Consider the following 27,368-nt stretch of genomic DNA (forward strand, 5'->3'; position numbering starts at 1 on the left):
CTTGACTGTGGTTCCTGCTGTATTATAATCCTGCTGGATTTTAAGTGCAGCCTTTGATATAATAGATCATGACATCCTTTTAAAGGAACTTAATCATGTGGCTGGGTTTCAGGGACTAGTGTTGAAGTGTTTTGCCTCTTAACTTAAGGAGAGAACTTTTTCTGTATGAAATCGTTTCTCATCTTATGCACAGATCTCTTACGGTGTTCCTCATGGTTCCATATTGGGACCTCTTTTGTTCCTCTTGGTCACATCACTCAGAAACACAGCTTAGCATATCACGGTTATACTGACAACAAACAGCTTTATTTTCCTGTAAATTCAAACAGCTGTTCTCTGACAAATCTGTTTGAAGGTGTTTATGACATTAAATGCTGTATGGACATGATTTTTTAAATTTATTTATTTTACAGATAAATAGTGATAAAACTGGCAGTTTCAACTACTGCTATTTTTAATCAACTGTCCTTCCTGTCTACCTGTAGCACTCTCTTAGGTGTCTTACATTACAGACATTGCGAACATGTTCTATTGTGAATACCAAAGTGGTTTATGAGACAAATCATTGCATTCTGTTTTTATTTACATTTTACACAGCATCACAACTTTTTTAGAATTGGGGTTGTACTATTCACTAATATAGTTCCACAGATAATAATAATAATAAATATTATTTACTTCCTTAGAACTTACTTAGCCATGTACTACTGAGCCATGAGCTACTTGAAACACCATTAAAGGATAGACAAGTGATACATTTTATAAGTTTGGAACAAAAGCTCCTCTAGAAATAGCAATATACTTTCAGAAAGGACTCTGATAAAGAAAGGGGTGAGTGAATATTGAGCTTGGTCTACTAATGAAAATTCTAGTGAGGCATAAATCCACAGAAAAATTCTGTCACAAAACCTGGCTTGACAAAATAGTATTAGGTGAAAAGGTTAAGTACAACATGAAATGGTGTCTGCTAGCATCTTTGGACCTCATTTCATGTAACGCAACAAGAAACATTTTCTACTTAGACTGTTGGCATATTAAGATGAAGCTTAAAACAGATCAACTGTAATGTGAAAACGAGGAATAATATTTTCCATCACCATAACACCCATGCCATTCAAATCAGTAAAGGAGACTAAGTTACCAACGTCAAGTCCTAGCACAGGATTCCCCTACAAATGAACAAACAGTCACACTACAGAACACAACAAACAATTCAGGTGATGTTTTCAAGATGGAGATTGTCTAGGTGTTCATGATTTTCATATCCAAACAGTCTGAAGTCTTCCTCATAAACTTTGTAGAGTTTCCTCCTCCACTCCAAGGGGATGTTGGCAAACCAGGTCATGATCTCACGTAGGTCCGTTTGACTTTTGACCCATGGTTTAAAGTCGACAATGTTATCAACATGGAGAATTCGTAGCAGTTGAGCAGCATCTTCCTCGATGGTTTCCATCTTCCCGATAAAGTCATAATTAATCAGGCAGGGATGGCACAAGTTAATTGTTTGTCGCCAATGTTCATCAAATACTGTGTCGTTGCCTGCTGGGAGGCTCAGTATATATTGGATAAAGTTGTAGAAAGAAGGAACAATGCCATCAGCATGGGCTTTCTCTACTGATGCTGGCGGATTAGAGACATTTCCAAAAGTGCGTAATATGTCCATCCCTATTCTTTCATAATATATCTGATTTGGGCTTTCTAACTTATCTCTGTAGGCTGAAATCAGTCTAACAAATGGATCTCTGACAAATATGAACTTTTTGTATGTCTCAAGTTTTTGTTTTATCACTACCTTCGGGTATTCGTTAAGGTGCTGTAGAGAGGATCCATGAACGTCTTCGATGGGGACGTCTGCAGGGACCCTGTAAGGTACACCATGCACCTTCAGACTCTCACTCAGAACAATCATGATCCGTTTCCATGCAGTGCAGGCAACTTTTGGAACATAGCAGTAGATTATTCCATGCCGGTCGTCTACAAGCAAATTGTGCAACTCCCTCTTGGGAATTTGGTCAAATGTCTGCCATTTGCTTCTGGTGTCCAATATGGTTTTTGTGCTGCACAGGTCATAAACAAGCTTCTTTCTGGCATACTGTCTGAGCGTCAGCTTCGGTGGCATCGGGTTTGTGTGACTCTTCCCCTCACATCTCCCGTTTTCTTCAGTGTCCAGCCGTGATTTCATTTCTGGCTTAGAAGAATCTTGAGGCTTGGCATAGATATATCTTTCATCCTCTGTTTGTCTGTTCATATAAAACAGAACTGAAATGAAGCTCAGGGTTAAAACAAAATAGTAAGTATACTTAAACTTGCCCATTTCGTCTGGTAGGTGTGGGAATCTGAACATAATGAACAATTCTGAACTGAAGTTACTCAAGTAAGGGTGGAGTTAAATTGTCAGATGACTCCTTCTTTTTTTTTTTTTTTAATTTAGAGCTATTTGTCTTTTCTCACGCACTTTCTATTCGTGACCGTAAAGCAATTACGACCTGGCAGCATTACCAGGGTCTGAAATATGTCTACAACCATATGACTGATGATAAAGACTGCCACTGTCATTGTGAGCAGAAATGTACACAAGCAGTATAATATACAGATTGTATATTATATCAGTATTTGGGGTCAGAAAACAACACATTCAGCAATTAAGAATATATATATATATATATATATATATATATATATATATATATATATATATATATATATATATATATATATATATGAGTCTATTAAACCTATTCATTGACTCTACTCATTTGAAGTTATACTATTGTCAGAAATGTATTTCAAGCATTTATTTCTATATCTAGAAACATGCATTATGGGTTTAGATTTGTTATAATTTCATAATGAAGAAATATTAGATAACTTTTCCTTTATTCAATATATCTCTACTTGCTATGAAATCGTTTTTGCAGTGAAATAGTCTGCTGCTTAAATTTTTTTGGCCACATATCACCCAGTGTCAAGGTGGAGCATGCTTTTGCAGAAAGCAAGCTTCTGGCATCCCCTTGTGGGGAAAACATTCCCTGTGCAAGGATCACACAGCAGCTCCAGATATTAAGTTCTAATCTTTGTTTCTCTTAGCTTAAAAAAAAAAAAAAGAAAGAAAGGGAAAAAAGCATATCTGCCCTTAAATTTTAGCCAAACAATTGTCGAATTTGGTTCAAAATGTCCTTTTATGTACAAAACGCAAGGCTGAGATAGACATGCACTCCACTGACCTGTCCTCTCAAGAAAGTAATGCATGTGGTCCATGCTCTCCACCTTCCTCCAAGTTTGATGTAATTAAAAACCTCATGTAGATATTTTTATTTGTACCACAGTGCTGTTTAATTCTTAAATCTAATTGGTCACAAAGGTGTTGATTAATTTTCTATAACAGCAGCTCTGATTAATTACAGCTTTATATTAATGTGCTTGTTCTAATATGTTAACATTTCTATAGTAACATTCACAGGGACTTGTATGATGGATGCTCAACATAATCTAAGACGTAATTAATGTGCTTTTTGTGGTTTGCCATGGCTGTGGTTTAAAAACAACATTTTTTAAAGATCTGATAGAGAATAAAGAGAGTCAGGTAAGGGAAAGCGGCTAGCGTGTAAGTGAGGACATGAACTAGCTTCTTTTGTGGACATTCCACAACATGTAACCAACAGTTAAGAAGTCTCTTTAGTAAAATTTAATAACTGGAATTGGTGGAAAAATTGCTGTTGTAAAAATGAGGAATAATAAACTTCAGGATGTTTTGTCACAGGAAAGTAAATAAAATAAAATAAAATAAAAAAACCCCACACAAAATTGCATTTTATTCCATATGTGGTAGCTAACAGAGAAGTTGGAAAACAAGTGTTTAGTTCAATTTGCATATTCAATATGGTACAGCAATCTGTGACAAAATGGAGCTTGAAAAGTGATGGCAGAGGAAGACCCAGCATGTTTAAGACAATTTTAGCACAAAACAGAGAACATTGCAATAAGAATCCTTTACACCAACATGCATCACCTGCAAACTTATCTGGCTAAAGCATCAGCAGTGAAGGCAAGTGCTTGAGAGAGAAGATTAACTTTGGCATCCAGGTCAATGAGCCACTGCTGCTGTTCTCCCATCAGCTGACCATGTGCTGTAAGTGCATGCCATCAGTCAGGGTCTCTGCTGCACCCATGTTATCATCAAAATAATCCATCATGAACTGGAGGGCTGAGACTGAACAAAAGCAGTCAAGAGTCTTTTCAATGAAAGATGGACAACAATCCAAAACATCAGGCAAGATTAAAGTCAAAAAAGGGGTACAGGTCAGGCAACCAACAAACAGAACACACTGTGCAACAGACAGGACACAAAACCAAAAAGTCAGGTATCTGGAGGAATATTGCTTGCACAATGTTAAACACCTTGATAAAAATCAGACGAACAAACAAACAGAACATTTTACTTCACAGAGTTCATGAGGGTGAGAGTTTCTTTTAAAGTGTGTGTATGAGTGTGTGTGATTGGGAACCAGTGCGTGTGATCAAAAGTTCGGTGCTTGGGACCGGCTATTGGCAGTGGGTTCTGGGAAGTGGAGTTTGTGGATTGCATGGTCTTGACAGAGTGGGCCTTTCATAGTGGTCTTTTTATTTTTACTCAACTTTTTGGATGTTGCACCACAGGTATTTGTTTTTCTGTCTCTACCTATTAAGTCAAATTTTACTTGCAGATTCTAGCTGCTACCAGAAGCCGTGGTTTGGTGGATTATTTTAGTCTCTAAAACCCAAGTTGTTCTACTAGCTACCGGTTGCCAAAAAAAAAAAAAAAACTGGTGGGCTTTGCCAATTGATAACTTGTTTTCCAGTTTCCTTATTACTAGAGTAAACGGAACAGTTAAGGATCTTAAAATGTCTAACTGTTGTGTTATTTTCTTACGATAACTGGTCAAAAGTTAGTGGTAATTCAGAAACTCTTTCCTTTTTTAATGAGCATTTACCAGCAGCTGGTAACTGGTCAGACTAAGATGGATTTTTCAAGAAGATTATTTTAATAGAGTATACACTATATTTAGGTTTTTAGATACCTGACCATCACACCTATATGTGTGTGTCTTCCCAAAACTGCTGCCTCAATGTTGGAAGCACACAGTTGTGTCTTTGTATGCTGTAGAATTACGATTTTCCCTTCGCTGGAATTAAGGAGTTGAGGCCAAACCTGTTCCAGCATGACAATGCCCCATGCAAGCTGCACAAGCGCTCGGTCTGGCAAGACTGGAAGAGCTCAAGTATTCTGCACAGATCCCTGACATCAACCCCACTGAACATCTACTTTTGTGCTTGGTGAACTGGAATTCCTGCCTGCTTGCCCGACGTCATTGCATGACCTCACTAATGTTCTTGTGGTTGAATGACCCCACAGCCATGCTTCAAAATCTAGTGGAAAGCCTTTCCCAGAAGAATGGAGGGTATTATAACAGCAAAGAGGGAATAAATCTGGAATGGGATGTTGGGCAGTGGTGGCTTGACGGTTACTGATTGGAAGATCAGGCGTTCAAGCCCCAGCGCTCCCAGGCTCTGGATTACTGATTGGAAGGTTGGGGGTTCAAACCCCGGTGCAGCCAAGCTGCCACTGTTGGGCCCTTGAGCAAGGCCCTTAACCCCCTCTACTCCAGGGGTACTATATCATGTCTGACCCTTTGCTCTGAACCCAACTTCCTGGTATGCTGGGGTATGTGAAGAAAAGAGTTTCACAATGCTGTAATGTACAGGTGACCAATAAAGACTCATTATTATTATTATTATTATTATCATTATTATTATTATTATTATTATTATTATACAATGCACATATGGTGGTCAGGTGTCCACAGGTGTCTGGATTAAAATAAAAATTACAACAACAAAAAAATGTACACATTACCTGACCAAATATTATTAAGTTATATTAATATTTCCCACCAGTAGTATTAAGTATGTAAATAGCATTTCTAGAACTAGTCAATACGATATTTTTAATTCTTCATGAAGGTAACTGACCAAAGAGTGATTAAATGTAGTCATTCAGACATTTTTGTTCTTATTGTAACTAAAATGCTGACTTTTTTTTTCTTGAAATGTGACTTATTGACGCCGTGTCGCTGCTCGGCACTTGGTCAGTTTTCCCTCAGCAATATCGGTGTGGCTCAGAGAGACACAAACAGCCTCAATCGGCAACAACATGGAATAAACATGGCTCACAAGAAGAGCGTTTTTATCGAAGGTCAGTAGTTACTATAGCTAAATATCACTCCAGACATATCTAATGAGCTACACATAGTTTGTTGTTGTGTTCCAGGAGAAACGTATATGCATTTTTTATACGGTCCGGTGTTGGGCTGTTTTGTCTGTAAAGCTAGCTGTACGTGGAGCTAGCATTAGCACGCTAAGCTAATGTGTATGCATATGCTAGCTCGGCTAGTCAGCGGGGTGGCCATTGATTGTTTGCGTTCAGCTTTCTTACTAACTACAGCTCCAAAAGGTGCATCCGTTCCCACAAAGTGTGAGCAACGCAGGTTATGTGACACGCACCCTTTGAATGCACCACTATTTCCCAGGTGGAGTACCGCTTGTTTCGTTTTGGTTTTATTTTTTATTTATTTATTATTTTGAAAACGCCTGAGGTCCAGGCTATGACAGTTATCCAGCTAGCTTCCATACAGTGCTAGTGCTCTTGCTGGACTTCCTCGCTAAGATGAACACACATGCACGAACAAATCTTTTTCTTTTTAAAAAAAAAGAAAAAGGGAAATAATAAGGCGAATTCTCATCTCATTGCTCATTTAAAAAACAAAACAAAAAAACAACAACACCCCAGCAAGTAGATTAGCTAAATGCTGGATATCAAGCTAAAGCTAGCTCCCAATCAGCTGTAATAAAGGCCTAGTAGCTAGGAATGTAGCTAAAGCGCCACACAAAACACTGAAAAGATGTATTTATTAAAATGTGCTGTAGCTTAAATGTCATTTAATGCACGTCGCGTTGTTTTTTAATGTTTTAAATATAGTTATATGTTTCTATGTGTATAATTTAAGGTCCAGGATGGATGGCTAACTAGCTGTAGCTTTGTCTGCACTCCATAAGCCGGTCATCTAATATCATATAAAATTTTCAAAAACTTTTTTTTTTTTATTTAAACATGCGTTATATACCTGCTCTAATTTAATCTGCCAGTGTTATACTAGTAATCACCACTTCTGATGCTTTCTTTAATGAGGCTATACGCTGCTCCATGACCTAGCTAAAGTCTACAGAGACGTTGGTCATATTTGGTCTCTTTAAATGTTCAGTTGTTGTATTTTCCTGAGAATTGCACTGACCCTTAGATTGAGACAAGTCAAGACAAAGAACTGGGATGTGACATCGCTGTACATATGCCCTGATGAGACATTTAGTGGAAGAAATGGGTTTTTAAAAATGTCTGAGTCCTGTAGTATAATGGGATGTCATGCATTGGGCCTGGCACACTTGTAGTGAGAATGCTCGATCACCCTAATAATATTAATAATAATAATATGGTCAGAGATGGTCTTGTGCCCAATAATGGACAGAGAAAAAAAGAGGAGATGTGGACTAATCAGAAGTCCGCTTGCTCTGGAGAAGCAGATTTCGTGTGTCTGCGCTATTAGTTTTTTTTAGTGTTTCAGAGTGTCCCAAATTATCTGAAGTAAGGGGGGGACCTACTCCTTTTTGACTTATGCAAACGTTTTCATTCTGTATAAATGTAATGATACCTCAGTGCTGAAACTAGCTTCTGAATCCCACCTCCTGCTGAACCACACACATCGGTCGATGAGTATCCGGGCTGTCTGTAGTAACGGTTTTTACTGCACGTGACTAACTAATAGTGGATCTAATTGATCAACCTTTTAGTAAAGTTGTGTAGATGTTCTTAATATTAATATAGCCTTCAGTGACTATATATAACCATAGATACGTACATGGATACATATGTATGCGCATATTTATAATATAGCCCCAATGTTGAAGTGTGCAGTTCAGTCTGTATATCCCAATAGCCAAGTTTCCATCCACTTTCTCCACTTTTCTGTTATGGACAAAGTAAAAACGCACAAAAAAAAAAAAAAAAAAAAACGGTGCGCAAAATTAGCTGTCTCCCGATAAACTGGTGTGTATGGACGTCATCCTTTTAAAAAAAAAAAAAATCAAAACACACACACAAATTGTCGCATAAGTTTTGGTTTTACGTAAAAGAAATCTGCCCTTGAGCTGTTTCCATACATAATGTTGTGTATATTGCAAGTTGGGTACCTCCAGAGCTTGGTGAAATGGAGACATTGAAATTGCTGAGCTTACTGTCCTTTTAATTTCACAAGTAATGAGCAATTTTATGAAATACGAAGAGACGTCAGAACGGAGCAGTCGGCCGTCTGACGGGGCTGAAAGTAATGCGAAGAAGCCCATGGGTCTGAGAGGTAGTGGTGGAGAGACACTTCACAGAAAGTCTCTGGCTGCAGTATTTTAGGATGTCACGGCCCACGTTTGAGATGTGCCAATTAATTGGTCCTGATGTTGCGCAGGTTGTCACCGACCCGAAAGTGGATTGCAGTCCCCCTGTTCAAGCTGGCAACCTGCGCTGAGTACAGAGTAGTGGGGGGAACTTTCAGGGTTAGTAAAATGACAGTCAATCGATGTGTATATGCTGTGCTGAAGAAAATTCCTTGGTACATGTGCCATAGGTTTACGGTGCGCTGGATGGCACGAACAGTGTTTTACTCCCAGAAGATGGATAAATTCTGTCATGTGACACTTTTTTTTGTGTTTTTTTTTTTTTGCATCCAATAATCCTTGGATGGAAGCGTAGCTATCGTCAATATACGATGATGTAATGCGATATATTATACCATGTTGGTAAATGTTTGATGTTGACGTTCACAATTGTGGTGAAACGTGACGTGGTTCAGTTCTTTTGCCGTAACTGTTCGTTCTCTGGCATCGCTACATTTTAACTTGCGTATAGGTAGGTCACGCTGTGGATACAGTAATAGAGCATCAGTTAAAGGTGCTATAGGTGAATTTATTTTTATTCCTTGCTAGTAATCAATATGTAAAACATGATTTTAAGCCATGACCTCAGGGTAAAAGTATTATGTGGCTGAGAATGCCCATTTGGAAAACTGACTTCTGGTCCTGAATGCTTGCTTGTGTTTGAATGGGCCTCCCTACAGGCCACTGTAGTTCCTGGGGGCGGAGCTTTGTGAACATGGACGGGAATGGCTGGAAATCTTTCAAATGACTAACCCACCTACTTACACAACTGTAAAAATGTAGGTGGGCCACAGGTAATCCAGGGTATGTAGGGTTGAGATGTAGGGTTAGCTAGCTGTGCAATAAAAATAAACGTGTTGCGTATGGAATAAGACACTTGGGAGGCATGTCGTTATAGGAAAACGATCAACAATTGGGTGGGGTTTATTTTTATTAGTTTAGTTATGTTGAATATGAAAAGTTGATCACATGTTCTGTCTGTTTTTCTCTCTCTTGAAGAGAGGGGAAACCAAAAAAAAAAAAAACAACATTCTGAATGATTTTCTGTTTAAGATTTGTAAAATTGTTAAGTAAATGTCTCCTCAAAGAAAACTTCACCAGCTCAACAATTGCAGACATTTTTAATGTTTATGTGGGTTATCCACTATCTAAAGTTGCAGCAACAGTGACATAGCATCGAGCAAAACCTGTGATTTGAAGCGACCAATCAGATTTGAGAATTTAGCAGCGCTGGTGTGAAAACAAAACATGGGCATCCTTTAAAAGGAGAAAGATATAATCGTCTTATATAGACATAGAATAGATGGATGGATAGATCGATATGGATATATATACATATAGAAGACGACTGCTTTTGATTAACAAATCAGACTGAGATGCCATCTGTGCTCATTTTCTACTGAACAACCAAATCATGTGGTTTGACATATAAAGCGCACCTCAGTGTGTGTGGGCTTTCACCGTAGATCTGCGAGTCTGTGCCCTTAATTTGCCATTATGATATTCATCTTTTCTGTATCTGTCTAAGCTCTCGATAGATCAGAAGCCAGCAGAGATGGAGGGTTCAAGCAGAGCTGGAGTTTTTCCCTCTCCGCTGCCCATCAAGAGGAGAGGAGGAACGAGTAAGCACTTGTTTCAGTATTCAGGGCTGCTGGAGCTTCAGTCAGAAAACACGCGCACTAGAATGAAGCTGCAATGTCAGGACAGTTTCCACACGAATGTCGCCATATTGGGGTTCGGGTGGGGTTGTCAGAGTGATGTGTATGTGTTAAGGTCAGTTTGCGAATATGGATGAATGTCGTGGACTTATTTGTACATACGGTACAGCTATTCCAAATATTCAGCTCCTTATTTAAACGTGAACATTAATACTTCCGATGTTTATTAGAGCCATAGAGTGTTTTATTCCTGAACGTTCCACCAGTAGAAAAAATCGGTCACAAGGTGTCATTATACTTTGATATTAGATTAAGAAATCATGAACCAGAGATTTAAATCATGTGGGGGGGGGGCCCTCTTCTGAATGCAGGGTACTGATGAACTTCACATTTAGTCTAAACTAAGTATTTTTTTTTATGCACACAAACACACAAGGCGTTTAGAGTCAATATACTACCTGTCAGTACACAACAACAGACGGAAGACTTTACGCCGCTTCAGTACGCAGTTTACTGAATGGCATCAAATACTGTATTCGTTGAACACGTGTGTGCACGTGCAGGCGGCTTCTGCGCAAGCGACATTGTTCACATGCTCACCTGCATATCCTGTATTCATCTAGAGCAGGGGTGTCCAATCTTATCCGGAAAGGGCCGGTGTGGGTGCAGGTTTTCATTCCAACCAAGCAGAAGCCACACCCGAGTCTGTTGAAAAACAAGATCAATTGATTAAACGGGTGGAATCAGGTGTGGCTCCTGTTTGGTTGGAATGAAAACCTGCACCCACACCGGCCCTTTGTAGATAAGATTGGACACCCCTGCTCTAGAGGATTAAATGCAGCATTCACTAGATGGCACATCAGAGACAAGACATCCGTGTGCATCTGGTTTCGAATTGTGATGTTTAACGTTCAACACGATGACGCGCTCGGTCTCTCTTGAAACTTTTCTGCTGTCATTGTAACCGTTGTCATGATCACCGTACCTTCAAAACTGCTTACTAATCTAGAAAAGGCTCAAAACTGAGCTTTCAGTACGTTTAAGAGGTTTATAAAATTCAAAAATGAGTTGTAATAGGAAAACCGTTTTAAAGTGTTTAGTAGTCAGTAACGGTCTAGAACAACATACAAGTATGTTGGGGATTTGAGCACAACGTTAGTTTGTTTATTCGGTCGGATTAGTCAGTATGTTTACATGGACAACAATAATCCGATATTAACCCGATTAAGAAACTAGCATGTAAACAGCGATTACTGATTACCTTAATCTGACTAAAGTCATACTCGAAGTAAACACAAATGGAATTAAGACGTGTGGAGTATTCCTGTTTTAGTCACGTTATTGACGTGTATTACAGACATGTACACACCTTAATCACACTATTAACGTCGTGTGGGAGTTTTCACCGCATGGTGCGACAGGACATGTGCAAACACTGCAGTGCTCGTTTAACGGCAAACAAGAGAGCAGGGCTGCGTCCGAAACCCCGAACTTGCCTACTATAACTATATAGGCTAGTAGGCAAAATACATGTATTTCAGCTACTGTATAGTAGGTAAGTACACGGTTTGGGACGCAACCCACGGCTTCAAGCTTTTTAGACATTTTAAGGTCTGTTTGCACGTATAACATTATAAATAATTAACTGCACTTGAAACACCCAAAACTGTATACGGTACCATAACGAAGACGGACTGTATGTCGATACGTGAAATTCTGGAGGGATCGTCGGACCGGCGTGGTGCGGGGATGTAATGACGTGTGCTGTTAATCGCGCTATGTTCTATAACATGTAAAACCCGAACATGAAAGGAATATTCTAAAAGGAACTCACGTAAACACCGTAATCACAATATTGTCTTATTCAGAATAAGGTCAATAATTAGATTACTGCTGTCCATGTAAACGAAGCTGGTGTGACATGGTTTTATACAGCCTTAGTTCTTAACATCGGCATTGCACCACACAGATGAGTCACGACCGCAGGATATGCACGGCAGCCATCTTGCTTCCACATCGTTAACAGCAAGTATAAATCTGCCCATGCTCCCCCACACTGACCTTCAACAGACCATCATGAGCCAGTTAGATATGGGCCAATGTTTCCTCATGCTGTTGTGTGTGCAGCAGATTCTTCAGCAAATTAAGCACCATCTCTGTTGCTTATTTCACTCATGTCTGTCTGTGTTTGCTCCTCAGTCCTTCCCTGGTGACCATGGATCAAGTGGGTGGGCAGCAGGAACTTTCCCCTGAAGGGGTGAAGGTATTCACATGCACTTAATATTGTGTGCTGTTTTTCTCCTTAACCCTCCAGTCCTTTTTCTCTTTTTTTGCTTTGTCCCAAGCTCTATCAGTTAGGTCCTCCCTACCTCTATACTTACTCCTACTGGAATTATTATAGCTTTGCACTGCGCACCTTATATTCTGACAGTTTCCATGAGGAAGGCGGTTATTCTGCTGATGATAGTAACAGATTTTTCCTCCACCTTTGAGCTGTTTTGCTCAATATAATCTCATATAAATATGCCCAAGGTGCATGAAAGCTGGTTATAATAAATGTGTTCATATGCAATATTTATTTCCCTGCTCTGCCTGGGATTGTTGTTCTCCCGTCCTTCCTGGTACAATAACCTTTAAATATAGTGGTTAATATAACAGAAACCGAAATGAAACACAAAGAACAAATCCTCTAATTCTTCTGGACTTATAAGTATTGTTCCTGGAGGAGATCTGTAGTAATATTTTGCAGTTCTTTTCCATGCGTTCATCCGAGATTCTCCTCTTTCCTGTTTGAAGCATATTTTAAAGGTATTTGAGGCATACAAATGAATAACGTGTTAAAGATTAGGCTTTTTTGTCGGCAGAGGTTATCCCCTGTCCAGTTCTACTTGTTAATATAATATTTGACTTTTATTATAACCCCTTGTGACCTAAAACCTGTCTCAACTTTTTGTTTTTTGTTTTTGTTCTGCTTTTAAACTCTGCCAGGTTTTGTTTCGGTTTCGAAAGTTTGTCCCCACCCCAACACAGGACGCATCAAAATCTTTACCGAAAAAGTTTTTTGAGGACGGCATTTCCATAAAATCTATTGCATCAGCAGAATTTGGTCGTTATAAAATGAAGTGGAGAGTAGCTGTGAGGAAATGTGGTGCGCTAAGAGGACAGAAATGCATTTCACGCAGTGTTTTGTAACAATCGGAGATGAGGTAGCTGCGAGACTGGCACCGTAACAACCCTACTGTCATTCCTAGCGCATTCCTTCATCACGCTGACGTTCTTCTTTATTATTTTTTTTCTTTCTCTCTCAGCAGGCGCCCCCTCTGAGGCACTTTGACCTCATGGAGCCTATGAAGACGTACGAACGGCGGCCAAATCATTTCAAGTCCCTGACCAGAATGGGAACGGGCAAGCCCAGGTATCGGCTCCGTGTGCAGTGTGATCAGAGGGTTAATGCTGTTTAAGTGGTTTGTCGGCACAGAGCTGTAATTTAAGAAGCTGGCCAAGTACTGGAAGTATTCCATCTAGGTTTACAAATCAATATCGTTAATGACTGTATATTATGCTTTATTATTTAACTTATTCCCAACTTATTAATGATTTATTGGCTTTGCCTGGTGAAGTGATCGCACAGTCTTGTCAGTTCTGCCCTGTAATGCTGTATCGGATTGGGCCTTGGATCAGATTTACCATATGTTTCAATCCAGTCTTTTTATGTCTTTTTAGGATGTAAATCCATCTGATGTTTACTGACATGAATGACCAAGAACCTGCTCTTAAACATGGGACACAATTTGTCTCGATGGCTGAAACTTTGCCTCGTATAATTTAGCACCCGAAGCTTACAGAGATCAGCTTCATTCACTAAGATGAGGAATAATGTGGAGTTATCAGTGGTATCCCTTGGATTAAGTGTAAAATTATGCCGAATTACAAACGCAAACACAGCCTGAGTTGGGCATTTCCTGCTATATTTATTTCTGACAACTGAAATATTTCTTTTCCTTTGAATGCATTCATACTAGAGATAAAGTTAAAGCTTGTTAAAGTCTGGTGGAAAAAGATAAGGAGAATTTAAAGCTTTCATTCCACTTCCATTGGCGTCCAAGACGCCCTGCCTTCCTCTGTTTGCATCCTGATCTAATCTGAAACCTCATTACTGCCACGTATTAAAGAAATGATGTGTTCGCAATAGAAAATGAGTCCTCAGTTTGATTATCAGCATTTTAAAGACAGTCACAGCATTTTAATCACTCGCCCGATCTGTTCTCGCTAACGTCAGCGCTGAAATAATCGCAGATGAATTCCGTCAGGTTAAATTCCTTTTATTGATCGAAAACCCAATTCTGAAAAAGCTGGGACAGTATGGGAAATGCGAATAAAAATATTTGTAAATGTACTTTGATTTTTATTTAAACGAAAAACATATAAAGACAATATATTTGATGTTTTACCTAATCGACTGCATAGTGTTTTTTGTTTTTAGATAAACGTTTATTGTGAAGTTGATGCATGCAACATGTTCCAAAAAAGTTGGGACAAGGGCAACTTAGGTCTAATAGCGATGTGACAAGATAAGAAGGTGATGTGAAACAGGTGAGGCAATTGTCTAATCGTAGTATATAAGGAGCCTCCGAAAAAAGGCCTAGTCCTTCAAGAGCAAGGATGGGTCGAGGCTCGCCGATCTGCCAACAGATGCATCAGTGAATAATCCAACACATTGAGAACAACATTCCCCAAAGACAGATCGGTAGGATTTTGGGCATTTCACCTTCTACAGTGCACAATATCATTAAAAGATTCAAGGAATCCGGTTAAATCTCGGTGTGTAAAGGGCGAGGCCGAAAACCACTTCTGAATGTGTGTGATGTCCGATCCTTCAGACGTCACTGTCTTAAAAAACGTCATGAGTCTGTAATGGAGATCCTGACATGGGCTCGGGAATACTTTGGTAAACCTTTGTCACTCAGCACCATTCGCCGCTGCATCCACAGATGCAAGTTAAGGTTTTACTATGCAAAGCAGAAGCCGTACATCAACACTGTCCAGAAGCACCGCAGACTTCTCCGGGCTCGGTCTCATCCGAGTTGGACAGTATCACAGTAGAATCATGTTTTGTGGTCTGACGAGTTGACATTTCAAATTTCGGACAAAACAGACGTCGTGTTCTCCGGGCCAAAGAGCTAAAGGACGATTCAAGCTGTTATCAGCATCAGGTCCAAAAGCCAGCGTCTGTCATGGTACAGGGGTGTGTTAGTGCCCATGGCATGGGTAACTTGCACATCTGTGAGGGCAGCATTAATGCAGAAAGATATGTACGCATTTTGGAGCAACATGTGCTGCCATCCAGAGCAGGACAACGCTAAACCACATTCTGCCCGGATTACAAGAGCATGGTTGCGTAAGTAGAGTGCAGGTGCTAGCATGTCCTGCCTGCAGTCCTGACCTGTCTCCGATTGAGAACGTGTGCCGCATTATGAAGCTCAAAATAAGGCAGCGAAGCTGAAGAAATGCATAATGAATGAATGGGGGAAAATTCCGCTTGCTGAACTTCACCAACTGGTGTCATCACTCAGCGCCCAAACGCTTAAGTGTTATTAAAAGAAAGGCTGATGGTACACAGTGCTAAACAGTCGACTGTCCCAACTTTTTATTTTTGGAGTGTGTTGTAGTCATCAGCTTTGAAATGAGTGTACATTTTCAAAAATAAATGAAATCCACAAAGTAAAACATCAAATCATGTGTTAATGACATGTTTTCAATGTAGTACAGGGTGAATTGAATTTTCAAATGATTCTTTTTGTTTGTTTCAAACAAACTTGTGTGAAGAAGTGTTCACATGTTTCCCGAAATGCCCTGCATTCACACATTGATAAAAATACAACGATATCTGTGCAGCAAGTGAGTTTCTGAGAGGCCCTGTTACAGTATAAGCAGCAATCCTGTATCGCAGTTTGCTCAGGAGCCTGGCAGTCGAGCGCTTCTGCCGCCTTTTGACACTGCGGTTGGAGAAGATACAGTTGGCTGGCTTCATGTGTGTTGGAGGAAGTGTATGTTAACCTTCACTCTCCCTGGTTTGTAGCTGATAGGAGACTGCTGGATGGGTAGGAATTGGCAAAGATTATATATTCTGAGGACGATGCAAAAAAAACAACCACCACCTATCCAACAGTAAGCTAGGGTTTGATCCTCATTAACCTATTAGCAGTTTTCCCTACCTTACTGTGATCTCATTTCTTCAACGATTTCAGCTGAGCTGCCAGAGTTCTTTCTAAGAAATGGTACGTCATGTAAATAATGCAACGTGATAAAACCAATTTATTATTGTGCACGTTTATTGCACCGGATTATTTATTTTCGTCGTTAAAAGTGTAGTGTAAACAAGCATTAATATTGTAGACTGTACATCTGGTGAATGAAATCTAGTTTGGTGCAAAAAATAAATAAATAATCCTGCAAGTAGCCTTTTCCCTGAACAGTTGACTAATTAACTGATGACTAATTAACTGTTTTTAATTAACTAATAATTTTTTTTTTAATTATTGGTATGACATTTGGAACATTTTGAGAAAAAAAGTCTCCATGTTCCTATTTTATTTCTTAAGTTGCTTTTTCAAACATGACATCGTTCCTAGTAAGGGAACATAGTGAGCAGCGATGCTCCCTGGTTTTTGCAGTGCATTGTGGGATTTGTTTTGGGAGCGAAGTATTCCGCGATTGAAACCGCCCTTAAAATGGCCGACTCCCTGATCAGTGAACTAGGGAGCTGGTCAAGATGCACCGGTAGTTAAAAAGACTATCCCTAGAGGGAATTTCGACTCGAGGGGAGCTTTAGTTTTCGGATGTCGGACGTTGGGAATTAGAAGTTGTGAGAATTACTCTCGCCAAACGCAGCATTAGCAGTCACGCAACCCTGAAATGTACTGGAATAAAAATGAATACTTCAGTTGTTGTTGGACTCAGCCCTGATGTATGTGCCTCACTCATATCGTTCCCAGTGAAGCCCCGCACGCGATGGCCATTTCCCCACTACCCAACAGAACCAATTATTTAATTATGAGTCCAGCGCCATCTCAAGGAGTGGTAGTTCAAGGAAGGCTGTTTCAACACACTCATCTCCCCTCTCCTGTTAGAAAGCCAGTCCAAAGGTACAGCACAGCAGATTGCATCCTATCTTTCTCTTCACTCTTATATGGTACTCTTGTGTGAACCAAGCGATCGTTGGTGATTTCATTTCACATATCAGTGACACATTCAGTTACGTACTACTTTTAATTTGTTTAATGTTTATGTACACATGTACTTTCTCCATTTTAAAGCAACCTTGACTTGAAAGAAAGGTAAGGCTCATGTGAAGCTTGTTTAGCCTGCCTCTGTGTGGTCTTCAGCAGCAGAAATGGCTTTAGGATGTCTTCACTAGCACACAGTCTTTAATGGATCCCTTTCATCCGTGTCTCGCATCACGTGCATCTAACGATTTGTGTGTGGAAATGCACAGTAATAGTTTGCATGCTGTACTCAGCATTTCATGCGACATTTTTGCGAGCCCACGTCATGCATGTTAATTCGCGTATGTCCCGAATTCCAATCGCATGCTCTCGTATCGTCATATTGCATCACATTAAAGCTGTTTGTTTTTTGGCATGCTGTTTTTATTTTCATGTTATATGTATATATACATATATAATATGTGTGTGTGTGTGTGTGTATATGTGATTAAATGCTTATCCCTGTCATTGCAGATCTGACTTCACCACCCAAAGAGCAGAGCTAGACAAAATCATTCTCACCTGCCCAGAGATTTCAGGTTATCTATGTCTGTCTGTCTTTCTGTCTGTCTGTCTGTCTCTCTGTCTCTGCTTAAAAAAAATGATAAATTAGAGATAGGAAATGGGGAGGAGGTATTGCATTGCATTCACAGCATTTCTTGTTTGCTCTGCATTCTTACAAAAGTGCACATAAATGAAGAAGTAAATAAATAAAAAAAGAAAAATGGATAAACCCGGGCCAACTGAATTTTTCACTTCTGCTTACTTTCAATAATAAAGTCACTATCAGTAATATTGATAAATGTATTTTTGATGGTATTTGTAATAAACCGGTTTCAACCAGTTTAGTCATTTTTTTTATTTCATTGCACTTCGTTAGGCTCGTTTTGACGTTGAGTTGTAAACAACCTTTTAAAAAAAAAATAAAATTATATATATATATATATATATATATATATATATATATATATATATATAATTGACAGATTTTTTTTTTTTACAGTGTCTAATAAAACAAGGTGAGAATTTACAGCTAAGTATTTAAAAAAAAAAATCCCATTAATTTCTTGTCAAAAACATGAGATACTGGGACGGTAAAGTGACTCGGTGGACTAGTGTTCGCCTTTGGGTGTGCGACTTAGACATTACACACGCAAAGCCATTCATCGTTTGCCAAGTCAGATCAGATTTGCATATGAACCAGGACGCCGAATTAGAATTATTCCGTTGAAACACGTTAACCGGTTTATATAAAGTGCTTTATTCTCTTGCACCGACGGTTCAGTCTGTCGGAGATAAATCCTGCGGTGAATCCTGCCTCGTCTCTGTAGCTGTTTGATTTGCCCTTTCAGATGGAGGAGTGTCTTCGTTTTAGCTCTGTTTTCCAGGGAGTAATGTTTCCTGGCACTGGGAGCTCGGTGCTCAATCTGTGCTCAAGGACGACTGGATGTTTGAAGCAGACGCTGCTGCTTTTATTTCCTCCAGAGTGGACAGTCTCAGTAATTCTTATCAAAATACATACTTTTGTTTTTATGAAGGATTAACGGTAACCTGAAGCGCTATTATTGTTCTAGGAAAATAGGCTTTGGGTTTTCACAATACAGCACTTCCCCCAATTTATTTTCGGGCCTTGCTTTGCCTTCAGGTGCTCACTGACTTTTGTTCATGTCCTCTCTGTTTGATGAGAATGGCATGTGCATGGCAGGCAAAAAGATGTGCTGGTGCATGACTGAGGGAATGGAGAAAGGAACAGAGTGTTTCATGGTTGTGTGCTGTTTAAGACAGCTCAGCCTGTTTGTGTGTGTGTGTGTGTGTGTGTGTGCGTGTGTGTGTCTGCCAAATGAGGCAGAGCTCTGTCGCGGTGTGTGTCGACGTACGCCAGAGTGGATTGCTGGCCTCTGATTAATTTGCGTCTCCTGCGAGGGGAAGGAATGAGAGGAGTGAAGCTAGAAAAAGAAAAAAAGAGATTGACGGTATCTGGGTCCTCGGCAGGTTTAAAAAGATACGGCCTCTTCCCTTGGCAGTGTCTGAATAGAATACACAAATGATCTAGACACGGGCAGTTGGATAACCTTTTGAAGCAGTGAGTCACGACGGATAGTTCCAGACCGTTCGCCTCCTACCATGTCTCATTTAATGCTTCGTTAAATTACATGTCCTGCACGAAATGTTGACTTAAGTTGAATGTTTAGCCCCATTCCACCGCTATTCGAATAGTATTTATTCTTTATAGACTGGTATAGAGAGTAATTAGAGTGTTGCATGAAGGGTTAATCTTGAGCTAGGGAAATGTCTTTCTTTCCTACAGTGCTCTTGAAGACAGTGGAGCCTGCTTAATATTCTGATACCATGACAGCTCTGTCAGTACGAACAAGCCAGCAATATGCCCCTTACAGAGGGGAAAAAAAACCCCCTGAATCATAGCATAGTATATTTCCTTTTGTTGAACCGAGTAAAGCGCACAATGAGGATAAATCATGTGTTCTAGATCTATTAACGTTTGAGCTGCCAGTTTATTAGGCAGTTGTATATATGGGAGGGGGAAAAAAGGCATATATTCTGATTCACCATCTTATTAGATAGTAGGTAGGTGTACCTAATAATAAACTATGCATGTCATTTCTATTTCTGGTAACTTTACACTCTTATACTCCTAGCATTCTGTCTTGATCTTGTGTTCTCCGCCCTCCAGACTCGGAGTCTCTGAATGTAAAGAGATGCACCCAGCCGAGGAGGCGGCCGATGTTCGAAAGCACGGCAGAGGTGAGGATCGTTTTTTAAAAAGCTCGTAACGTGCACGCAGAGTAGCACGAAAGCGAGCCGTCACCTACACGGATTTCGCCGAGGATTAGTGCCGAAGAGCTAAAACGCGTCAGTAATCCGGGCATCGAAATGCGTTAGTCAAAGGATGTAGTGTTTTGATTCAAATCGGATTTTATTCAGGATATAACTTTGTAGTGGCACAGTTCAGACAAATCCCAAGTGACTTCCTGTTCAGAATAATATACTTACTACACACAGGATAATATAATGACGGTGTGCACTATATGCCCGAAAGAACCCCATGTGCCGATCATATGAAAAGCCTAGATGTGTTTTTCAATAGACTTCACTTAGATCTGTTAAAGTTCACTTATTAAAAGTACACAATTTAAACATTTGATTTATTATTTTTTTTATTTGCCGTTGTAAATGAAATCCGATTGAAAGAAAAAAAGTCATTTAGAAATTTTAGCTGCCGTCCTCAGCATTGACGTACTGTCTTAACTGCCGAACTCCATCAATATTCCTTCCCTCTGCGTCTCTCTGACAGTCGTTGCAGCCGGACGAGTACTTCACTGTGTGCGGAAAGTGTGGCCGGCGAAGTGAAGACCACACAAAGTGTGAAAGCTGCGGGAACCCACTGCCTGCTGAAGTGCCCCTTCTGCCTGCTGTCCCCTCCTCACCTGCCCCTCGAGTGCCTGTACGCTCCCTTCCCTCTCCCGGCTCTCCCAGCGTCACTCAGCTCAGCAAGAGCTTCTACGGTGTGGCGTCTGGCGGGCGCGCTACCCAAGCCGAAACGGCTATGAACCCACCAGCACGCATTACCCGCGGGGGTCTGCTGCTGCCACACAATGGCGCTAAGCTAACCGTGGGGAAGAGGCAGCCTTTGGCCAAGCAGCACGAACTCAATGACCCCAGTGAGTGCAGTTTAATAGACAGCGGTTTTATTGATGGTGTCCATTCATACCAGAGTTAAATGGATGCGTTTAATCAGTGCTGTTAATTGGTTAATCAATACATTGCTATATTCGACAATATTGAGACCAACACCAGAACATGCCACGATGCACCGGTCTGCTCACGTGCTGTGTTTATTTTATTTACAGTCGTACTGTCTAGCGACGAAGACGACGAGGCTGACAGTTCTAGCACGGGCAGCGTAAACCGGTTGGACAGTGTCTCTCCGAGGCCTGCCGACTCCGCCCACTCCTCCCCAGCGCCTTCCGGCGGCAGAGTGGAAGCGGCCGTTAAAGAGGTCGCAGAACAGGAAGAGCACGCTTGCGAATTCTTCAACGACGTGGACCACAGGAGCGTGGCACCTCGAAGGAACCGCTTAAAAGATCCAGTAAGAGCCCGTTCACTGAGTTTTGTTCTTTCCCGATCATGAGATTGAGCTCGATATCGAATTAATCGTGTGGCATGTCAGAGCAAATACACAACGTCGTGACCTTACAGAAAAAGGGAGGACTAATCGTGTAATCAGGGAGGTCGTTTTCTTCTTTCCGTTTTCCGCGTTCTTCACGAGTAGAAAGTATTCACGCTTGCGTTGAATGTCCCAGCAGTTTCGAAGCGTGTGCGAGGACCCGTCGCCATCTAAGAAGCGGAAATTGGGACAGGTGCCGAAGTTGGAGAGCATTATTCTGGAGTGCAGGAGCGTACGGATAGGAACTCTGCGCCGGATGGTCACCAAACCTGTCATTGTAAGATCAGTTCTTTATTCCTTTGTCAAATACTATATGTACGAGTTTAAAATGTATGACGCGATCCTTGCGAATCCACGAGCCTCGTCAAAGATTACACAAATTAACCCTTATCATTTATAATTACCCTGTCCTTTATTTCTGGCCTGTGTACCGTATACTCTATGTTCCTCTACTCAGGCCATGTTCGTTTGTTGTGTGGTGAGCTACGTGCACCGTATGAGCAATTACACTTTATTTAACTTTACACTAGAAGTTTGCTTATATCGTATGTAAAGTATACAGAAGCTGATAATCACCGTAGCGTAAAGAGACCGGGAGTATTTTTCATGCTCGAGGAAAACTTCTGTTTTTCAGTACCAGTTCCTTTACTTGTGTGTGAAAGGACAGAGGTGTGAGAGTCCAGTATGTATGAATATCTGAAATGTGAAGGAAAAAAAAAAAAAAAAAAAGCAGCACATTTATTTTTTTCTTTTGTCTCACTCTTTTTTTTTTTCTTTTCTTTTTTTTATTTCTTCTAGTTCACAGTAGAGTATATACAGCTTGAGACGGAAGGTAAGTGATGGCATATGTAGATCTTTGGAAAGATTTATGATGGGTTGCCTTGGGGTTGAGAAAATTTATGATTTAATTGCAGCATATTAAATATTAGATGTGACACTGTTTATAAATTTTTTAAAAAATGACAGTATGCTAGATTATAAATATTTTAAATGAGGGTGATGCACAATCCCATTTCACACCACTTCTGTGCAGGATTGTTCTTCATGGGTTAATGGGTCGCTGGCCAGGATTTTAAGTCGCAGTCTTTGCATTCCCACTATCTTACCTTTTAGTTCTTTTTAACCTCAAGAAAACTGTAATCATGTGTGTGTATTCAAACAGTATCTAAGTCCAATTTTATACACGGAGCAGGTGTGGGTTTTGATTCCAGCCAAATAGGAGACCGAACTGTGAAATCAGGTGTGCTCCTACACCCTCTGTGTATGATGTTGCAGACCCCCCCCCGCTCTGAGGAGTCAGCACGTTAACCATTTTGAGAAATGACTGTGTGCAGGTCAGGAGGTCGACGTGCTGGAGAAGGTGCGTCTGAGGTCGTCGGAGCTGACGAGCTGCGAATGGTGCAGCGTTCGGAAGCTGCCCGTCCTATTTTTCCAGACCAGTGACAGTGAGTGCCAGCGCCTGCGCACCCAGCTCCAGATGTCCCAGGAGAGCGGCGGCCTGTGGTACGACTGCAGCGGCGAAAGTGAGCGTCTAAATTCGGCTACATGTAGAGCTTCCTGGATTCACTGGATAGTTTTAGAAGCTGGAAGCAGTTTGCGAACATCTTTCTTTATTTTTTTTTTTTCAAAATTGTTCATCTTTATTTTAATAGTTGTTAAATTCAAAAGAAAGTCACTATCAAAGGAGTAACCTAGATCTTAAGTTTTGACATTTTACATTAATGTTACTTAAAATAAAAATTTTTTATTTATTTATTTATTTATTTATTTTATTTTATTATTTTTTTTTCTTCTCCAGACTTGGATGAGAAATACATAGTGTTGATTTTCGAGAACGGCCTCTCGATGCAAGAGCAGATGATTTTAGAAGACATCCTGGTTGAGATTGGCCGAAACAACAAGCTCACGCGCTTTCCTGCTAGACTGACCTTTGACGAAGCCAACGTTCGACTGGTTCAATATAACAAAGCAACAAAAGAGAAGGAAAAGGTGTGTGACCTTTACAAATATTCTGAATATAATTTTTTTTGTTTTGTTTAGTATAGGTGTTTTATTAGTAACGCTTTATTAGAAACACCTGTACACCTGCTCATATCTTGCAGTGATCTAATCAGTCAATCATGTGGCAGCTGTGTAATACATAAACTCATGCAGATACAGGTCAAGAGCTTCAGGTAATGTTCACATCAAACATTAGGATGGGGGGAAAAATGTGATCTTAATGACCTTACATGATTGTTCGAGCCAGTAGGCTGGTTTGAGGGTTTCAGAAAGGGATTTTCATGCAGAACAGGAGAAAAGCTAAGATAACACACATGCCACTCTTTTACACCCATGGTGAGCAGGAAAGCATACCAGAATATATATATATATATATATATATATATATATATATATATATATATATATATATATATATATATATATATATATATATATATATATATAAAAAAGCACAACACGTCGCACCTTAAGGTGGCCCACATCAGATTCCTCTCCTGTCAGCCAGAAACAGGAATCTGAGGCTACAGTGCACACAAACTGACCGAAACCGAACAGCTGAAGATTGGAGAAAGTCTCATCTGGTCGCTTTGAGAATCCGTGAGCCTGTGCCCATTGTAGACTCGGATATTCTGTGTAAACTCTACCTACAATTGAAAATCTGTAAGAACATCAGCAGTTTCTGAAATAATCAAAGCAACCTATCCGGTAAAGAGAAGTAAACCATAGTATTTTTTTTTTTTTTTTTTTATAAATGAGACTCAATTTTAATAGTAGTCCCTAGTTCAGTTTTATAAGGAAATGAGCTGTAAGTTTTATTGAGCATCTTGTAGACCCAGCCACGGTTCTTCTGGAGACTTTGACTTTCGCACTCGCTTCTTATTTTTGCAGCAAATTTCATTTCATTCATTTATTTATTTATTTAATTTTTTTTTTTTTTTTTTTGTCGTCTGAAAAGTCTCTTACCACGTAATGTGCTACTTTCTTTACTGACATGCAAACATTTTTCAGTAACACTTAATTTTGTGCTGGAAAACTAATGTTTGGGAATCTTAAATGTTTTTGTACTGACCCGATAATGTAGAAGTCATAAAATAAAAATCTATAACAAAGGTCGTACTAAAAGAAATCGAGTGCCTATGACTGTGTGTAGCATCTATAAAATACACCAACACACCTATACACCTGCACATTCATTCAATTGTCCAATCAGCCAATCACAGAGCTCCTTCTATTTGATTCAGAGACAATGATTGATTTCACTGTGACCACAGTAGCCTGTGTGTGTGTGTGTGTGTTATGTTTAGACATGATGGAGTAGGGTGAATTAATCATGCAGAATTGCTGAATGGGATTTAGGGCACATTATAATGAATCTACAATTTCATGTCACTTTGTAGCTTGTACATAATATTAGAATTCTTCAAATTCTACCAATTAAATTTATGAATGCACTCATCCAGTTGTTTTACATAGTTGACTGGGGGCGGGGCGGGGGGGGGTGTTATTTAGTAAGATTTCTTCTTTAACTTGGGTTTCTTTTTTAAACATCTGTATATTGTCCCCAGGCAAAAGCTCAGAAAGCCAAATTGGTTTCTCCCTCTACAACGTCTGCCACGACTGCGACAACAGTAAATGTCTCCGTCACCACGGCAACAGCGACGGCAACGGCAAGCGCAGTAACCGCAACCCCAGCTGCGTCGACAGAGATGATAGTCCAGACCCGATTCTCCACTCACCTCCACGGGATCTACGATGAAGATGATGATGAGGATATGGCAGAGCTGCAGCCTACTTTCACAGGCCCCATCGTCAAGTAAGATCAAATGTTACACGCTGCAAATTTCAGTAAATTCATAGGAGAAGAATTTGAGCTTGGTATTTGAGTAATCAGTTGGTTCAGCTGGTTCAAAAAACCAAAACTGTTGTGTAATGTATTCTGTAGAACTCTTAAACGGGATGATGTATACCTATTTCCCCCCTTCTTTACTAGGTTGATAGTGTATCCCCCTCCTCCAGCTAAAGGTGGAATCTCTGTGACCAACGAAGACCTTCACTGTCTAAACGACGGGGAGTTTCTGAACGACGTCATCATAGACTTTTATTTAAAGTGAGTTGTTGTTTTTTTGTTTTTTTAGTCTAATAAACGCCTACCTTTAGATTTCATCAGCAGTAGTCTTATCTAAAAGCAGATATCATGGAATGCTAGTAAACCACCTTTATTTTCAGTGCAAGGTTGTAAGAAGGCAAAATCCAGGAAGTTTTATTTGATGGACAAGACCATGACAAGAACAGGTTGATTTTATGATTTTATGATTGATCTTTCCCAGAAGGGTTTATGCACTGGGCTTTAATTCAGGACTTCTCAAATTTTTTGGACAGCGAGCCTATTTTAAGGGCCCAAAATTCTCGCGACCTGACCAGTGTAGCTTTGATTCACATGTGAGAGTAACATGGGGACTTGGCGATGCTGTAGTCTGTAAAAAGGGCTTTATAGGGACGTCCAGTTTAAACGAACTAAAGCCAATATAATGAGATTTATGTGTGTGTTAAAGAATTAAGTTCAGTTTATATTAATTGGACTCAATGTTGTTTAAAAAAAAAAAAAAAAAAAAAAACATCCACAAACTTAATTCTGTCCGATGATATATGATGTGAAATAATCGTTCTTGCTGCATTTGATTAAATCTGATGGTTCTGGGTTCACGCTCATGAAAATCTTTAATTAACAAGAACTCCATTAAGACTAAATCCTGCTCGGTCTTAAATTCATTAATGAATATAATCCTATAGATATATGGATTATACGCACTCTATGTTTCAGTGGAATTAAGCCACACTTAATTTGGTAGGGCTGCGCGATATATCGATATAATATAGATATCGTGATAAACGATTAAGTGATACACTTTTAAGAGATATCGTTGGTATGGTGATGTTTTTTTTTTTACGTTTTTAATCATTACAAATGAAATGGTACTGAATGGATTCTGTTGATTTGACGTAATTGTTTTACTTAATCTTCTTGGTGTTTGTATGCTTTAAAGAAAAAAAATCGTCAAACTCTTTATATTTTACAACTCTTCCGCGGACAGTTTGTTAGCTGAATCATATCACGATATGCATCGTTTATTGTAGAGATGTTCTCAAGTACCGGTATATGAGATTTTTGTCGTAACGCCCAGCTCTATAATTGTGTGGCTTTTTGCAGGTATCTCTTCATGGAGAAGTTGAAAAAGGAGGATGCAGGCAGAAGTCACGTTTTCAGTTCCTTCTTCTACAAGAGACTCAACCAGAGAGAAAGGAGAAGTGCACCGGACACAACTAACCTTCCGTAGGTTCTTCTCAGTTATACGTGGCCTGTGTGAATCAGAGCTACTAGTCCTGTACCCCTAGTAGCTCTGACCCACACTGGCCTTATTCAACCATGATCAATTCACTTCAAATGTAGTTCATTCACACAGGACCAACCTGTCGTGTGTTTGCGGTGCCTTCATCAGGCATGATTCCGTTTTTATGTGTTCAGCGTATTTCTAAATGGACCAAGGCCTAAGTCAAGTATCACTGATCTGATCTAGATTGTCTTTTGTAACTCCTAGAATACAGAAGAGGAAGCACAATCGGGTAAAAACATGGACGCGACATGTGGACCTTTTTCAGAAGGACTTCATCTTTGTTCCCATCAATGAGTCGTAAGCCATCATTTGCTAAATCAAGTCAAACAGGAGTTGGATCTTTTGA

General features: G+C 39.9%; 2 protein-coding genes across 14 annotated transcripts in view; one reads left to right on the forward strand and one right to left on the reverse strand.

Moving 5' to 3' along the window:
* Positions 1–268: 268 nt before the first annotated feature.
* LOC108275471 (carbohydrate sulfotransferase 12-like) lies at positions 269–2,427 on the reverse strand. The gene has a single exon (XM_017486322.3). The coding sequence runs from the start codon at positions 2,342–2,344 to the stop codon at positions 1,214–1,216; it is 1,131 nt and encodes a 376-aa protein (XP_017341811.1). The 5' UTR covers positions 2,345–2,427; the 3' UTR covers positions 269–1,213.
* A 3,679-nt stretch (positions 2,428–6,106) lies between these two features.
* The window catches only part of senp6a (SUMO specific peptidase 6a), a 28,352-nt gene continuing 7,090 nt past the window's right edge, over positions 6,107–27,368 (forward strand). Inside the window, exons 1-19 of one of the 13 annotated variants that reach the window (XM_017453162.3) lie at positions 6,110–6,232; positions 10,046–10,139; positions 12,375–12,438; positions 13,484–13,590; positions 17,171–17,320; positions 17,492–17,512; positions 17,915–17,979; positions 20,133–20,203; positions 20,754–21,120; positions 21,310–21,548; positions 21,763–21,903; positions 22,425–22,458; positions 22,789–22,866; positions 22,961–23,149; positions 23,425–23,615; positions 25,196–25,443; positions 25,621–25,737; positions 26,839–26,961; positions 27,227–27,319. In XM_017453162.3, the coding sequence (XP_017308651.2) occupies positions 6,202–6,232; positions 10,046–10,139; positions 12,375–12,438; positions 13,484–13,590; positions 17,171–17,320; positions 17,492–17,512; positions 17,915–17,979; positions 20,133–20,203; positions 20,754–21,120; positions 21,310–21,548; positions 21,763–21,903; positions 22,425–22,458; positions 22,789–22,866; positions 22,961–23,149; positions 23,425–23,615; positions 25,196–25,443; positions 25,621–25,737; positions 26,839–26,961; positions 27,227–27,319 (2,423 nt within the window). In that variant the 5' untranslated portion in view covers positions 6,110–6,201. Of the gene's footprint in view, positions 6,233–6,355; positions 6,567–10,045; positions 10,140–12,374; positions 12,439–13,483; positions 13,591–17,170; positions 17,321–17,491; positions 17,513–17,914; positions 17,980–20,132; positions 20,204–20,753; positions 21,121–21,309; positions 21,549–21,762; positions 21,904–22,424; positions 22,459–22,788; positions 22,867–22,960; positions 23,150–23,424; positions 23,616–25,195; positions 25,444–25,620; positions 25,738–26,838; positions 26,962–27,226; positions 27,320–27,368 lie in introns of those variants that run through there. The other 12 variants (XM_017453196.3, XM_017453169.3, XM_017453179.3 and 9 more) reach the window with 12 other exon arrangements.

This window comes from Ictalurus punctatus, chromosome 2 (assembly GCF_001660625.3).
Source record: "Ictalurus punctatus breed USDA103 chromosome 2, Coco_2.0, whole genome shotgun sequence".
NCBI classification, from domain to species: Eukaryota; Metazoa; Chordata; class Actinopteri; order Siluriformes; family Ictaluridae; genus Ictalurus; species Ictalurus punctatus.